Raw genomic sequence first — 17,837 nt, 5'->3', positions numbered from 1 at the left:
CACGACGTCAATGATGAAGCACCTCAACGTTGCGCATCAGATAGAGGAAAAAATATCTTTGACTGTCTGCGAGTCGGATCTCCGCCTACTCCCTCTACCGTTGCAGGACAATCCTCCTCCTCCACCAAGGTATGTATGATGAGCGCAATCCAACTTTGTAGCAAGTTCCGGTCATTAAAAATAATCCAATTTAGGGCCCTACAGTGCAACCATTTCACTCTCATGTGTGCCCCTAAAATATACAGTGTTGGGCAAGCTACTTGGAAAATGTAGTGAGCTATGCTACTAGCTATTCTACATCACTACACAGAAGCTACCCCCCAGTGAACTGTAGTAAGCTAAGCTACAGCAATGTGGCAAAAGTAGCTTAGTTACATCAAAGCTACTTATAATTTTGTTTGTTATATTTTACAGTTAGGTCATTTTTATACACACACACACTCACACAGTATAGGCCTAGTTTATATTGAACTAACTTCATTCTACAGTAGCATAGAAGAAAGACTAAAAACCTGCTCCAAACAGTGTGTGTGTGCGAGAGAGAGCAAAATCAAACACACAGAAACTACTTACCGCCATATCATTACAGCTAAATGTATTTCCTCATGCAACAAACGCCGAACCATTGTTGTTTGTATAAGGTTACTTAATTATCACATTATTAATTAATTATATATTTTTTATTGTTTATATGTGAATTTGTGCTCTGGCAACATTGCAACCTGAACAACCTAAACATTCATGGCAATGGGCGAGAAAGAGAGAGAGAGAGAGAGATTTCATCTCATGGAAACAGCTTTCTGCCACTACACATCAAAGTTTCCCCTTCACTAGAGGAAGAGGTGTCCAGGCTGGACCCTGATCCTTCTGACAAGAGGTGTTACAGTAACTATCACAATAGAAAATAAACTCAATCGCGAGTGTCTTTACTCCCCTGCAGCAAAGTCTGCAGAGCTTCTGCCAGCTGCACATACAGGTCCCATGTGTGAGGGTGGCTTCACTTACTGATACTTCAGAAATGCTTGTGGAAATGTAGCGTGTGCGGAAGCTACCGTGCTACTCGGTCAATAAAAGAGCTTCATTACTGAAAAGCTATTTGATTCAGAAAATACCAACGCAACCACCAAGCTACTGAGAAATGTAGTTAAACTAGCAACGGCGCTACTTGTAGCAACGCTACTGCCCAACACTGAAAATATAGTGCAAACCGGATATATGATTGAAATGAAGACTAGCTTTCAACCTACTGTAACCCCCACCCCGCAGCTAATCATTAAAAAATGAAAATGAAATTTAAATATCTTGCTGGTAGTGAGCGATAATATACTAATTGAAATTATAATGAATATAGCAACATTATAAATAATATATTAACATTCTGCAGAAAGTATACTATTAAATGAACATTATACTTATTATGTAATGTAGTAATACTAATACACTCATTTACTCCTCCAGATTGTGGATGGTGTCTTTGCAGTGGACAGATGTAGATTTAGCCAAAGCCAGGATGCCAGTGTCAATGTGTGCTCCCTGTAGAGCAACATGTTCCCCTTGTTCTGTTTTACATCTACAAGCTATTGTTATAAATTCAGTTCAGTAATCTTGTTTAATATGGCATGGGTTGTATGTGGGGTGCTGCTAATAATATATAATATGTTTTATATTTGCCAACTTCATTTATTTAGATGGTGGTCAGCTGTCGGCTGACAAGTCTACAGCTCCACCCCCCATACATCAAACTCCCTTCACCCTGGCTGCTGGGAGGATGTCATCTGATAAAGTGGAGGAGTGTCACAGGGCTGTCACGAAGTTTATAGTGAAGGGGTTGCAAACCTTTGCAACAGTTGAATCACCATGGTTTAGGGACATGACCAAGGCCCTTAATCCACGTTACACCCCTCCCTGCAGGACTGTTTTGTCCAACTCACTTATCCCTGCACGGTATGAGGTGGAGAGGCAGAATGTTATAACAGAGCTGGCAAACGTGGCCATTACGAGCAATAGGTGGACTAGTTTATCGCAGGACCACTACATAACAGTGACTGAACATTACAGCAGGCAAGGCAAACTTCACCAAAAGGTTCTCAGGACCAAAGCTGTCTACCAGGCGCAGACGGGGGAAACAGTGGCAGTAGAGATTGGGGAGGTGTTGGAAGAGTTTGGCATTGTGTGATGACTGTGGACAATGTGCCCAACACGGACGTTGCAGCGAAGAGGCTGGACATCCTCAAACTTGGATGCTTTGCCCACACACTCAACGTGGTAGCACAAAAAGTGACCCGTTGGACAGCAAAACTAAGAGTGGTCATTGTGTGGATGAAGCGATCTACAATGGCCAAGACTGTACTGAAAGAGAAGCAGCTCCTCCTCAAACTTCCACAGCACACCATGCTACTGGACGTCAAAACCAGGTGGAACTCTCTCTTCCTGATGGTTGACAGATTCCTCAAACAGTATCCGGCTCTCCATTCTGCAGCTTTGGATCCACGGCTGAGAAAGCTGATGGAGATGGACAAACAGGATAGGATCACAGATGAAGACTTCACCAGAGCAGACACCTGTACACTGTGTGTATCGAGCAAGAAAAGCCCCACCTGTGGTCAGATTCTTCCTATACTCGAGAAACTGAAGGACCACTTTGCAGTTCAGGAAGGAGACTCTCTGTTTGTGACTGCTATTAAACAGAAGGTTTGGACTGACCTCTCTGGACGTTACCAGCAGGACAACATCCAGGCGTTCCCGAAGAGGTGACTGCAATGGACCCAAGGTTTAAACCCAAGAGTGACAGGGACTCCATCTGGGATCATTTGCAGGAGGCAGCTATAGGAGCCAATGCTACAGATGCAAAAGAGGTCCCAGACCTGAAAGAGGGTCAATTCCACTACAACCAAAGACCGCTTTGGAGGAGCTGTTTGCCGAGGAGGAGCAGCAGCTATGGACCATCCAGCCGAATAACTTAACCAGCATTCAGAGAGTCTGTAAAGAGATCCAGCTATACAGAGGCCCGTCTTCGATCCCTATGGCAGAAGACCCTGTACTCTGGTGGTGGGGAAAGAGAGACACCCTGCCACTGCTAGCTGAACTCTCTTTTTTATTATTGTTTTTTGTAAAGCATTTTATTACTTTTATTTATATGTTATTTATTTTCTTTGTTTTAAAAGATATGTTGGACATGTCTCATCATTATGTTGAAATCAGCAAACAAAGTTAAGGACTCACTGTTTTTGCAATAAAAGCAATACTAATTCAATAAGAATTCATTGTCATGTCATCTTTCCACCAAATAATAGAAAAGCAGTCTCAAAAATGGTATCAATATCAATAAAAACAAACTTTCTTTCAAAGTTCATGTTGAAAAGCTTGTAAAAAAAGCTGGAACTAAGGCTGGGGTTTTACTTTAGAAATAAGGCTTGTTTTAACATGATAGCCAGAAAAAAAACTTGTGCAGGCTATCTTTTTAAGTGTTTTGGACTATGGTGATGTTGTCTACATGCATGCTGCCTCTAGTACTTTCCACCTTTTAGACTCTGTGTACCATAGTGCTTTGCGCTTTTTAACTAACTCTGATTTCTGTACTCATCATTGTACACTGTGTGAACTGGTAGGCTGGCCGTCACTAAGTCTACGTAGACAACATAATTTGCATATTTTTCTTTACAAGGTCATGTTGGGTAAACTGCCGGCATATTTATGTAATCTCCTCAAGCAGAATTCCAGCAGTTTTCATCTCCGTTCCACCAGGTGGCTCTCTTACCAGGTTCCAAGGGTTTTTACTGAGCTGGGAAAAAAGCTTTCTCTTACTTCGCTCCATGGTCTTGGAATAACTTGCAAAACTTGCTACATGTAAATTATCTAGTCCCATTAAATGAATTTAAGGCCATGTTAAAATGCCATGTAACTGCCACATGTGACCTGTTCCTTTCCTTTATATGTGATGCTTGTTTTTTTTTTTTTGACTATGCTATATTTCTATTTAAATTGTAACTGGTGTGCCGTCTTGGCCAGGTCTCCCTCGGAAAAGAGATTTCAATCTCAAGGGACTTCCTGGTTAAATAAAGGCTAAATAAAAAAATTTAAAATTAACAATCCCCATCCCTAGTGGTAAATGTATGAATGAATCCCTGACCCTTCCTCTAGCTCCACCGACACCACCATCAGGAAATAACTATAATTTTGCACTTGGAGTATCTACTACAGAGCTTTAAGCTTTAAGTCTATCATATTTACTGGAACCAAACTAGACCATACTTGGGACAGGCGTCCTCTGTTTCTTGCGAGTGACCGCGTTAGAGTGCTCCAGGAATGAGTCCTTAAACCCTGAAGTGAGTTAGCATTTTGCACTTACGGTTCCCTCATCTTGAAGTCGGTGGGGGTTTTTAAATGTTTTTTTAGATACCTGAGATACCTGATATATGCTTTGTCATGTAGCGAGTCCCGCTCTCTCCTGGTAGGGCATGTAGTTGCAGGCTAACACAGATTCTGGTCCCCCTAAACACGTTTCCCTGCCAATTCTATCAACTTGAAATACATCTTTATATGCCAACTTTGTGAAACTCATCTTTGCCGTATATTTCAACATTAGGATCCTGAATTAAAAGTCTTTTTTTACTTTCTTGGATGCACAACAGTGATTAGCCTACCACAAGCTTAAGAGAGCCAGCGGCCACAGTGTAGGTAGTTTATAGCCTAATGTTAGTTGTTTACTGCTACATTTACATTTATTCATTTAGCTGATGCTTTTATCCAAAGCGACTTACAATTGCTATATATGTCAGAGGTCGCACACCTCTGGAGCAACTAGGGGATAAGTGTCTTGCTCAGGGACGCAATGGTGTCTCACAGTGGAACAGCAGCACAGCATGAGGAAGTCCTACACTGCAGCTGAAATTGATCTGGACTGTCTGATTATTACCATATGGGAAATTACCATCACGGGAAAACGGAGTGAAAAAAATATCTGAATCGATGGCCGTTTAGGGCTTCCATAGTTGAGTATATTTACATTACAAACCTTGTCAGTGAAATATGAGGGCAAAAAAACAACATTCATAAACAAAATAATCATTCAATAATCGTAATTGAGCTGAAATGTTCAATTAATCTGATTTTAGTTTTAGGTGAAATTGTCTAGTCCTACTCTGAGCTTTACTTTGAGCTTTAAGTTGATTGAGCCTGAGATGTGTAACTCTGAGTTTTCGGTTCCAGAACAGCTGTCACCTCTAAGTATGTTGAACCTGATGGAAGCGTGGAGATGGAGGAAAAAAAAGCCATCATCAATGGAGTTTGGATATTACGTTTCACCATGGCAACGGGTAAATAAAGGCAGAGCCTCCATTTTAATCAGGTGGAGCTATAAATATGAATACGCGCCAACGCGGACCATAATAGGCTATTTATGGTAAAACGCAGGAGTGGAGGAAGGAGTCGATACATTGACAATATTACATTTTATACAGCGTAGCTCTTTCATGTTTTGTCAGCGTGCATTTCCCTAATGAATGATAAAGTACTAGAATTCTCCTATAGCCCATTACATTCATTTTAAATGGGCAGGCATATTGTGGCAATCCGCCATTATAATTATTTTCCATTGACTAAAAACATTCACTTCACGCACCAGTCACACACCCCAGTTACACCTCCATTACTCACCACTAACAATCTGACATTCACCGGAGTTTTCCACCCATTTTACCTTTTAAAAAGAGTGACAAGACACCTCGACAACGGAAACCTCTCCCAGGCACTTAAATCCGGTGGGCACTCGGGTCAGGAAGTAACTCTGACAGCATCAGAGAGTTTCGTTTTGTCTTTGTCTGGCAGAGATCCTATTTTGTTTGTTTCGGGGAAGAGTATTCACTCTAGGAAAATGGAATTGACACCTCTTTTGTTTGACTTGTTGGGAAGAGGGTTTGCTCAGATTTAAACTGAGCAGTATTTTGGTTTTGGACATTCCCACTGAGGGGCGGCACAACAGTGCAGTGCTTAGCGCTGTTGCCTCACAGCAAGAGGGTCGTGGGTTCGAAACCTTGGTCATTCCAGGCCTTGTTGTTTGGTATATTCAATGCAGTGTTTGGTTTATTACGTTAACTGGTTTCATGATTTAATGACCAGATTTTGAGAGCTGAGTCATGTATCCGTGTAGAGGATTGTCCATTTAATTTTGTCGGACAAGGCTCCAGCTGGCAACCCAAACATATAGGAAATCCACTACAATATTTATTCAGCTGTAACTTGACAGAACAAAATGCCGGTGGCAATAACTGAAGATGAAAATATTAATCAAACAGATCAGACACAGTTTAGGCTACTCATGGACCTGTGATTATAAAGTCACAGTCCGACCCAGTAGGTTAGCCCATTAATTTTTAGTTTGCAGTGGAAAATGTGTTGTTATGACCCTGGGGTCATATTTTGTTGTTTGTTTCTCTCTCCTGGCACTGTCAGCTGTTCTCCTCCATTAGAGTGTGTGTGTGAGTGTATGCAGGTACTGGAGAACAGGTGGACACACTGGATTGGTCTGGTTGAGCTGATTGGAGCCTCCTGATTGGGCACCTGGATGACAGCTGCCATCTTAAGCCCTACTGACAGGAACTCTCCCTCTCTCTCTGCCATTCCCAACCTGCCTGAGGACTGTGTGTTATGTCTGTGTGTATTGTACATAGTGAACGGTTGTGACTATATTCAACTTAGATTGTAAGTAGTTTATCGTGGTCCTTCTGATTGTCTTATGACAACCTGGTTTTGTTGGCTTTGCCATTTTTGTTGCTATGAAGCAATTTCCTTTGTCGTAGCTATATTGTGTCAGCTACTAGCAGTGAGTAGGAGTGAGAAGCCCTTTTTTTTTGTTTGCACCGTTTTCTCCTGTTTTTGGACTTAGAAGCCTAGTTTTAGAGCTTTGTCTTTTCTTTACCTTTTGGTTTTGGGTTTAGGAAAGATTTAGGTTTTCTTAGTGTTTTGGTTGTTGTTTTGGGCACTGCTCATCTCCGATGTATAATAAAAACTGCTAAATTGTATTTGTTGTGTGCTGGCCTTGTTTGGGAATGGGAAGAGTGGGAGGCCACACATTTATGTTACATCCAGGACACCCCTAGACCTTGGGACGTAACAGTGTCTAGGTTCAAACTGACTGCAAATTTTTAGACATATATTTTACATTAATAAAATATTGCTTATTTCATATTTAATGAAATGGTGCCAAAACGCGTTCTGACTATCAGCAGCTAATAGCCTAATGAAAAACTCACTTTTAAACTAGGGTAAAAAAACTAATCGTCTATCTAACCGATTTCAATGTTTCTAAAGACAGAAATGTGTTCAGATATGTGCTTTGATATCGACAGTATGAATGAGGAAATGTCAGACAGCTGCTTCAGGCTCCGTTTCTAAAAGCTATTTACTGACAGGTGACGTGTGGTCACATTGTAAAGGTTTCTTAAAGCTGTTTACTGACAGGTGACGTGTGGTCACATTGTAAAGGTTTCTTAAAGCTGTTTACTGACAGGTGACGTGTGGTCACATTGTAAAGTTTCTAAAGAATAATTGACAAAGGTGGTTGTTCTTCACTAGAGTCATATGTACAACGCAGCCAGCTCAACACATTGTGTTTCCATATCAGATGTAGGTCTTCAGGTTGAGCGGTGATTTTGAAGTATAGCTGTGGTGTCAGAGATGGATGGATCCTCCCATTTTGTTTCTGCATCACAGTGCGTAGGCATAGGGATGTGCTCATCCTCACAGTTCTCAACCGCATCTGTGGAAATAATATAACCATAAACATATTTTTACATTAGGACTTACATGACATTAATATATCATGGCAACCACAATTATATGGAACAGTGTGTGTGAGAGAAGTGCATTAAAAACAAGACACAACTCTAACTGTTTTGTTAATACGAAGGTCTATATCAGTATCTGAATGAGAGATGTAGCTAACTAAGCTGGCCGGCTAACATCTGCAATCTATTTAACTTACAGGAATAACGTATTGTTAGACTGTAATGGAGGAGATCATAATATCTTCTAAAATCTTAATGTCAAATATGAAATATATAACGTTATAAGCCTACACGCTCTTGTATATTACAGCCTCCCGTCTTGCTCCTGTGCCACACTTGATGCTATCTGTGTTCTTCACTGCTGCACCCTGTTGTACCAGGCCATTACACATGCTTTCCTTGGTTTGAAGTCTGTTGCTTTCTCAGCCTTTCCTGTAAAAAGTAGAACGCCTTTCTAGTCTTTTCGACCACTCAAAGCACTTTTTTTACACTACATCTGCATTCACCATTCACTCACTGAGCCTAAGTGCTCAAACAGAAACTAACATTCACACACATTCATACACTGGCAGAACGGCTGCCAGGGGCAATTCAAGGTTCAGTATCTTGGACACTTCAACATGCAGCCTGGGGCAGCCAGGGGTTTGAACCACTCTACCTCCGGAGCCACAGCCTCCTGTCTGACCTTACTCTCCTGCCAGTTTCAATGAGGGGGCTCAGTCAGGATGAGTGCTGTCATGTAGATGTGATGGCTTACCTAAAAGAAATCCACACAAAAGGGACTGTTCACCCTCAACCTAATACAAGTCAGGGCTCCAGACTAACGTTCTTATAGTAGGAGCACTGTAACAAAATAACATAGTATCATACAAACACTAATTCCCTACCTAGTATCAATGCCAGACCTATATGTTCATAGGTAAGCTACAGTAACTACTAACTGCATTACTGCATGATACTGATGTCTTGTCGTGCCTGCGTAGTACAGCTGTCTGCACTCTCTGAAAACTGTCAGTGTAGGTATAAACTGGGTTTCGGGGATCTGGGTAACTTAAGCCCACAATTTTTGGACATTATAGTATTAATAATACTAATATAATAATGTCTCAATTTATGGCAGCTGCCTGTATTTGAAAGAGTAGTATCAGCCACTGCTTACAGCTAACCATAGGTGATAAAATTATGGGCAGAGGCTTTGCTGTGAGGGTAGTTATCTAAAAACTGTAATGTTAGCCTACATATGATTAAAATGATGGGAACAGACTTTGCAGTGAGGCATCTATCCCTAACGTTACCTGTGGTAAAATGATGGGAACAGACTTTGCAGTGAGGCATCTATCCCTAACGTTACCTGTGGTAAAATGATGGGAACAGACTTTGCAGTGAGGCATCTATCCCTAACGTTACCTGTGGTAAAATGACGGGAACAGACTTTGCAGTGAGGCATCTATCCCTAACGTTACCTGTGGTAAAATGACGGGAACAGACTTTGCAGTGAGGCATCTATCCCTAACGTTACCTGTGGTAAAATGACGGGAACAGACTTTGCAGTGAGGCATCTATCCCTAACGTTACCTGTGGTAAAATGACGGGAACAGACTTTGCAGTGAGGCATCTATCCCTAACGTTACCTGTGGTAAAATGACGGGAACAGACTTTGCAGTGAGGCATCTATCCCTAACGTTACCTGTGGTAAAATGACGGGAACAGACTTTGCAGTGAGGCATCTATCCCTAACGTTACCTGTGGTAAAATGACGGGAACAGACTTTGCAGTGAGGCATCTATCCCTAACGTTACCTGTGGTAAAATGACGGGAACAGACTTTGCAGTGAGGCATCTATCCCTAACGTTACCTGTGGTAAAATGACGGGAACAGACTTTGCAGTGAGGCATCTATCCCTAACGTTACCTGTGGTAAAATGACGGGAACAGACTTTGCAGTGAGGCATCTATCCCTAACGTTACCTGTGGTAAAATGACGGGAACAGACTTTGCAGTGAGGCATCTATCCCTAACGTTACCTGTGGTAAAATGACGGGAACAGACTTTGCAGTGAGGCATCTATCCCTAACGTTACCTGTGGTAAAATGACGGGAACAGACTTTTCAGTGAGGCATCTATCCCTAACGTTACCTGTGGTAAAATGACGGGAACAGACTTTGCAGTGAGGCATCTATCCCTAACGTTACCTGTGGTAAAATGACGGGAACAGACTTTGCAGTGAGGCATCTATCCCTAACGTTACCTGTGGTAAAATGACGGGAACAGACTTTGCAGTGAGGCATCTATCCCTAACGTTACCTGTGGTAAAATGACGGGAACAGACTTTGCAGTGAGGCATCTATCCCTAACGTTACCTGTGGTAAAATGTTGTTCCTTTCACGTTGCTCACCTCTGGGGCAACTAGGGGTTACGTGTCTTGCTCAGAGACACATTGGCGGGTATCACAGTGGGTAGTTGAACCCGAATCTCTCACACCAAAGGCATGCGTCTTATCCACTGTTCCATCACGACACCCGATTTACTATTTGATTAAGGACTTAGGCTACATTCACACTACTACGTTTTTGTTTAAAGACTGATTTTTAATACAAAAACCACACCAGTGTTTTAGCTGCTTATCAGAACCGATATCCATCTATATTAAAATGACTGAAAGCTCACATCAAGTGGCTGTTTATGTACACTGGGCATGCGCGTGCCGGTGTAAACAGGAAGCAGATTGTCCACTCCACTTTTGCAAAAAATTTGTCGAAAGAATTCCATTTTATTTATATAGCGCCAAATCACAACAACAGTTAACTCTGAGCACTTTTCATAAAAGAGCAGGTCTAGACCGTACTCTGTGATGCTATTTACAGAAGCCCAACAATTCCTACCAAGAGCAGCACTAGGCGACAGAGGCAAGGAAAAACTTCCTTTTAAGAGGCAGAAACCTCGAAGAACCATGGCTCAGGTAACATGGGAGTATAAAGCATTTTTGTCTGTGGAAAAGAGACTGGGAGTTGTCACAAAGTAAATATGGCGACATGCACAGTACATTGTATAATTGTTATCTGCACTTTACAAAATATTTATCTATGAAGGTTCTCAGTCATCCAGGTCATAGTTATCCAACGAAGGTTAAAATCAAGGGCAACTGGACTTGGTTGAAGATACTGGAAGACGTTTCGTCCCTCATCCAAAGGACTTCTTCAGTTCTGACTGACTGGCAGGGAAACTCAGCTATTTAACCTCAGTGGGGTCGTTGGCCCGGGTCATCGATACCGCTGGTTCGTTAGTGTTCCTGGTTGCTGTGACGACAGTCGTTACAGTCGTTGAGACTACCTGTGGCCAAGTCTGAACAACCATCGTTGGTATCTTCACCTGAGGCCAATAGGTTACGTTTGTTGACTTTCCTGGGAAGTGATGAAAGGACAGCATTGTAAGTGGGGGATAAGTGGTGGCGTAGACCCCCTCCCCTGTTCAATGACGGCTTCTCAACCCTGGTGCAGATGGCTTCCTTGACACCTCTTTCAAACCATCCATCTTCTCTGTCTAAAATGTGCACCTGGTGGTCCTCAAACGAGTGTCCTCTGTCCTTCAGATGTAAGTAGACTGCAGAGTCTTGACCTGAGGAGTTGGCCCTTCTGTGTTGAGCCATGCGTTTGTGTAGTGGTTGTTTAGTCTCCCCAATATACAGGTCTGTGCATTCCTCACTGCATTGGACCGCATACACTAGATTGCTTTTCTTGTGTTTGGGTGTGCGGTCTTTGGGGTGGACCAGCATCTGTCTTAGTGTGTTCTTGGGTTTAAAAAACACAGGGATGTTATGTTTGTTGAAAATCCTCTTGAGTTTCTCTGATACTCCAGACACGTATGGAATCACAATGTTGTTGCGTTTGACCTTCTTTTCCTCCTCCCCTGTAGTTTTGTTCTTCTTGGATCTTGTGGCTGTTTTCACAAAGGTCCATTTAGGGTATCCACAGGCTGTAAGTGCCCCCTTCAGGTGGTTCTGTTCCTTCTCTCTGGCTTGGGCGCTTGTTGGTATGTTTTCCGCTCTGTGGTGCAGTGTTCTCATGACCCCTAGCTTGTGCTCCAGTGGGTTGTGTGAATCGAAGAGTAGGTATTGGTCCAACAACCAGGAACACTAACGAACCAGCGGTATCGATGACCCGGGCCAACGACCCCACTGAGGTTAAATAGCTGAGTTTCCCTGCCAGTCAGTCAGAACTGAAGAAGTCCTTTGGATGAGGGATGAAACGTCTTCCAGTATCTTCAACTATGTCCAGTTGCCCTTGATTTTAACCTTCGTTGGATACAAAATATTTAATAAAAAAAAATTAGGATTCACTGTTTTAGTCTGGACGGGAGGTGCAAATGTAGCAAAAGTTCTGCGTTTTACAACGAAAATGTAGTAGTGTGGATGGGGCCTTAAAAGAATTTCTCAGGTTTGAATGGTTCATCCCAGTAGTTGGCCTTAACTCTGGGCAAGTGGGCAGTCCTATGAAGGCCATTTTAATACTCAGTGAGCCCTAGTGTTCTGCATTGATTCTGTTTATCCACTCCACTATACTGTTCAGCTTTTTCTTTTAATTTGTCATTGGACTGTGTATAATAACTAAAATATGCTACCGGCCTCTAGCTGTCTTATCAAGGTTTTGTGTAGCATTTCAATTGATGAAGGATGAGAGGAGTGTCTTTGTCTTTCTAGCAAAGGATAAAAACTGCAGAAAAAATGTAGAGTGAGAAGATCCTAGACTAGTCAAGTTGAGGTCAGGAGGACTGCTTTAGAAACAAAAAGTGTTGGTATTTTTTTAATCGCCCATACTGAACAAAGAAGTCAACGGTCTTGACAATTGCAAACAAGATGAAAAAATCCATGGCACTCTGAGTCCTAGTCCACACATTTTTCCTCCTTTGTTTTTAAAGCAAATCTCCGTCCACATGAAAAACAGCATGCCAAACCAACAGGTTGCGATATAACCTTACAGCCATGTTGGCCAATCAGAAGCCTGGAAAAAACTATTTCTGGTAGACTGCTGGCAATGGCACATCTGGGAACTGGGAATTAAATGTGTGGACTGACAGCAAAGTGGAGTTATTCCTCAATATCAAACTCAAATATAAAGTTTGCAAAATAATAATGTTAGAATGAGCATTGTGAGCAACTCTTTAACCTGGCAGGAGTTTTCAAAAAGGTTTATTTTCAGTTACATCAGACACAGTTTGCATATGGAAGAAAGGCTTAAACGCATAGAAAAAGCTATGTTTTCAAAAATACATGCTGCAGAAGATAAGAGTAGACCAGGATTAGCCAAAGTTGTGTTGCTGTGGAGTATCTGTCAATCAATGTCTCCATTGTCATTATCAGTAAATATCAAGCAATCACTGTCATTCACACCCTCCCTCATATTCCCCTGCTGATAGGTATGTGATTATAGTTTCCTTCAGATTTCAAAACGGGCATTATGTTTTCGGGTTGTCCATCCATCTGTCTGTCTCATCAACATGATATCTCAGGAACGCCTTGAGGGAATTTCTTCAAATTTGCCACACATGTCCTCTTGGACACAAGGACGAAACTGATTAGAATTTCCCACTGCAGTAAGAACTTGTACATGGGCATGCGCTCTACCAAGTGAGCTAACCGGTGCCCTTGGTGACACTTCTGAGACAAAGGTCATAGGTCATTGTGACCTTTAAAAAAGATTTTTAGCCATAATTTAAGAATGAATTGGGCATTGCTGGATTTCACACACACGTTGCCTGGGATGACACAATGAGTAAACATTATCTAGCACAGTATGGGCTTTCCTCCATCTCATCCATTCTGCTGTTAATTCTAGTTTCTTCCATCATTACTGCCTAAAGGTGGACATGTTCTCCTATGGCATGGTCCTGTATGAGCTGCTGTCTGGGCGGAGGCCATCACTGGGATACCACCAGCTTCAGATAGTGAAGAAGCTCTCCAAAGGCATCCGGCCAGTGCTAGGCAGTCCAGAAGAGGTTCAGTTCTACTGCCTCCATAGCCTGCTGACTGAATGCTGGGACACCAAGCCCGAGAAGGTGAGCCTAACTGCTTGTTCAAATAATTGTTTTGGCCTAGTTTTCCTGTTTGCTATGCTTTGATACAGCAATCATTAGTTTGCTGAACCGTAGCCCATTCTCTTTGTCAGAACTATCTAGAGATTAATATAAAGAAACCCAAGACATGATGATTTACCTTGGTCGCAACAGCAATGCTCACCCCCTAACTATGGTGTGAGGGACCAAGCTGGCAGGCATGAGGACTCCTCAAATTTCTGACCTCCAGCTATAAAAAGTACCATGGAAGGCCACTTAAAGTCAGAGTACTAAAATATGTACCCCGTCCTCCCATGGAAGCTCTCATTGTAAATGGTAAACCATTAACTAAAAGGCAACAAAATATATTTGCCTGGATTTAATTGAAATAATACATACTATCATATAGTAAAACCTGTTCTGCATGTAAATTGATGTAGAAATATTTGCCAATGTTATTGGCTAGCAGGTTACTGTAAAAATCTCTGAAAGTCCTCTTCTCTGCACAAAAGGTATTCAAGAATAAATTAAAAATGCCAAAAAAAACATTAGGAAAACATGAGGAAATATAGCCTACAGGGATTACCAACTGATGTAGCTAGATGGTTACACAATTAACGAGTTACGTTTAATTATATCACTTTTAATTACCACAAAGGGCAGTGCTGAGGGTTCAATTGTGTGTACACTTGACAAAGAAACGGTCACAATCAGAATATGTGTCAAGTAGGGATGCACTGAATGTTCGGCCACCAAAAGTAATCTGCCGAAAATAGTAAAAATAGCACTTTCGGTGGGCAGCCTAATAAGTCAAAAGACAGAAGAAATTTTACTGAACAATTACGTTGACATGTCAGCAATTGTGGACGCAATAATCGCTGTTTGCAGACACTGTTGTGCTGAATTGTCTCCTAGCACATCCACACCATCTGTGGCTGACTTAGAAAAGACAACAAACGATCTGACCTGCTTTCATTGTTTCTGTCAATTGTTTCTGAGAAGACAATAAAGCTAGCCACACCTACATTTGGAGTGCACACGTATTTAAGCCTTTTATGGTAACTGAAATGGACCAGAGCGAGCTGACAGGCAGGTTAGCGACTTTATCCTGTCAGTTTGTCCCTTTACAAAGACACGTGTTGCAGTATGAGTCCTACCTGAAGAGGCTGTGAAGTCTTCATGTTGCACGATACGAGAACCACATACAACATTATTTATCAAATTGGGTCGGACTTGATGAATTTAGCGCGAGGATACACGTGACAACGTCCGGTTTTCAAAATAAGGTGTCTATACAGGATGAAAATAAGATTAATAGGATTATATTCACAGCAAGTAGAAAACATATTACATGTGTACATTAAAAGTAAACAGACACATGTAATACTTTACCAGACTTTACCTCTCAGGCCTCGGACCCACCCACCATAGACTCTTCAAATCCTGTGGGAAACACTGAGTTAAAGGCACATTTTTTAATTTTATTTTTGCAGTGGTAAAAAAAAAGGCAAAAATGTGAAGTTAATTGTTCGGTATTCGGCAATTTTTTTCATTATATTCGGTTTCGGCTTCGGACAAGGATTTTCATTTCAGTGCATCCCTATGAAGGTATTTTTGTGTCTTTTTAATGCAAGCAAAAAAGTACGTTTTGAGAGCATATTTATCGCACTGCAATCAAAAATCAAGTTTGTAATTAAAAATAAACAGGCCTTTTTTGCTATTGCTATTATGTCATATTATTTGATTACAAGTCAAAAAGTTTTCCTTGTGAGTCAGAAAGTTTTGCAAGTTAAGTTCTGCAAGTTAAATAGTTTTGCAAGTCAAAAGGTTTTCCTTGTGAGTCAAAGTTTTGCAGGTTAAACCGTTTTGCAAGTGAGAGAGTTTCGTAAGTTGAAAAGTTTTGCAAGTCAAAAATAGTTGCCATAAGACGGCTAACAGTTAGTTAATTGTTATACATCTCATTCTAAAAAAGGACACAGCAATAGACTCCGTGGCCTTGCCAACAGTAAATATAAATAATCATTAAATCATGCCATACTACATTTAAAAACATTTCTATTGAAATGAGCGACACAACGTCAACTTACCTCCATCTAGCCTGTACACGTCACAGCGCCATCTCCAGTAGAGCTGAGTTCTGGTCAAAGCCATCGAAGCGAGGGGATTGTGGGCGTGGGCGTGGCCATGCGGCCAATGCAAACCCATGATTGGTCAGTCAAACCCACCAATAGAATCTCTTATGTTGACCATTTTTGACTCGCAAAACTTTTCAACTTGCAAAACTCTCTCACTTGCAAAATGGTTTAACCTGCAAAATGTTCTGACTCGCAAAGAAAACCTTTTGACTTGCAATCAAATAATATGACATAATAGCACACAAAAAAGGCCTGTTTATTTTTTATTACAAACTTTTTGATTGCAGTGTAATAAATATCCTCTCAAAATATTTTTTCTTTTGCTTGCATTAAAAAGACACAAAAATACCTTCATACATCCCTAAGGACCAGTTATTTATCTGGTTATTATGTGTAATGTACTGAAACCTAAATATAAGGGAACACATTAAAAAATAGATACCACCATGTGCTCCTGTTGAGTGTGTGGCTGCTGGTGCAGCAAAGCGAGTCGATCTTATCAGTTATACATTTGTTTTTTACTTTGTGAGAATATTGAATTTTGGCTTGAAGTGTCAGTTATGAAAGTCTCATGAGACAAGTTTTCCCCTGACGAGAAATATTGTCACGTTTTAATCTCACAAGATTAAAACATTCCAGGTTTTTGTGACAAAGATAAATCATGTCAGAACAATTTACCTCCTTTAAAGTGACCTATAACGTGAACAATTCACTTGAAAAACAAACTGAAATAACCTGGTTGCATAAGTGTGCACACCCTCTTATAACTGGGGATGTGGCTGTGTTCAGAATTAACCAATCACATTCAAACTCAGGTTAACTAGAAGACATTACACACCTGCCATCATTTAAAGTGACTCTGATTAATCCCAAATAAAGTTCACCTATTCTAAGCATTTTGTTGACACTTTCTTTGTTGCATCTGAGAGCAAAAGCCATGGTCTGCAGAGAGCTTCCAAAGCATCACAGGGATCTCATTGTTGAAAGTTAGGAGAAGGGTACAAAAGAACTTCCAAGGCATTAGATATAACATGGAACACAGTGAAGGCAGTCATCATCAAGTGAAGAAAATATGGCACAACTGTGACATTTCTAAGAACTGGAAGTCCCTCCAAACTTGATGAAAAGACGAGAAGAAAACTGGTCAGGGAGGCTTCGAAGAGGACTACAGCAACATTTAAGGAGCTGCAGGAATTTCTGGCAAGTATATATATAAACCTTTATTTAAACAGGAAATGTCCCATTGAGACACAGTCTCTTTTACAAGGGAGTCCTGTATAGTACAAATAAAACACAATTTTTCAACCATAAGTTGATTACAATACAGATTTACACAAAGTTTACAAAGTATTTACATAGAAAAAATCCAGTGAGTTTAAAATATATAAACAAACGAAATACTAAATGTAGAGATCTACTGACCATTAATTAAAAACAAGTACATACGTCTGACAGTATGTCAAATATTCTTCTAATGTTAAACCTAGACTGGAGTTCATTCCAGGACGAAGGGCTATAGTAAGACAGACTTCTCTTTCCTGGCTGTATACTACATGTGACAACTATCTCTTGTATTCTTCATATGAATGGGGTAGGGTGGCTTACAAAGAAAAACATCCAAGCCTGGCTAAATTTTGCAAAAAAATGTATTGTCTCCCAAAAGCATGTGGGAAATTTGTTATGGTCTGATGAAACCAAGGTTGAATTCTAAAAGGTACACTATATTACCAAAAGTTTTGGGACACCTGCCTTTACATGCATATGAAAGTTAATGAGATTTATTTCTTAATCTGTAGGGTTTAATATACAGTTGGCTCACCCTTTGCAACTATAACAGCTTCAACTCTTCTGCAAAGGCTGTCCACGAGGTT

At 41.0% G+C, this 17,837-nt stretch overlaps 1 protein-coding gene across 2 annotated transcripts in view; it reads left to right on the top strand.

Annotated features, from left to right (window-relative positions):
• lrrk1 (leucine-rich repeat kinase 1) overlaps window positions 1–17,837 on the top strand; it is a 179,891-nt gene that overhangs the window by 129,627 nt on the left and 32,427 nt on the right. For both annotated transcript variants that reach the window (XM_038692603.1, XM_038692602.1), the window contains exon 30: window positions 13,640–13,834. In XM_038692603.1, the coding sequence (XP_038548531.1) occupies window positions 13,640–13,834 (195 nt within the window). The remainder of the gene's footprint in view (window positions 1–13,639; window positions 13,835–17,837) is intronic.

This window comes from Micropterus salmoides, unplaced genomic scaffold (assembly GCF_014851395.1).
Source record: "Micropterus salmoides isolate LMB-PRFRI ecotype aquatic unplaced genomic scaffold, ASM1485139v1 Ms_hic_scaffold_3, whole genome shotgun sequence".
NCBI lineage: Eukaryota > Metazoa > Chordata > Actinopteri > Centrarchiformes > Centrarchidae > Micropterus > Micropterus salmoides.
Note: the sequence above shows the minus strand (reverse complement) of the source record. Positions and strands in the feature narration are given on the sequence as shown.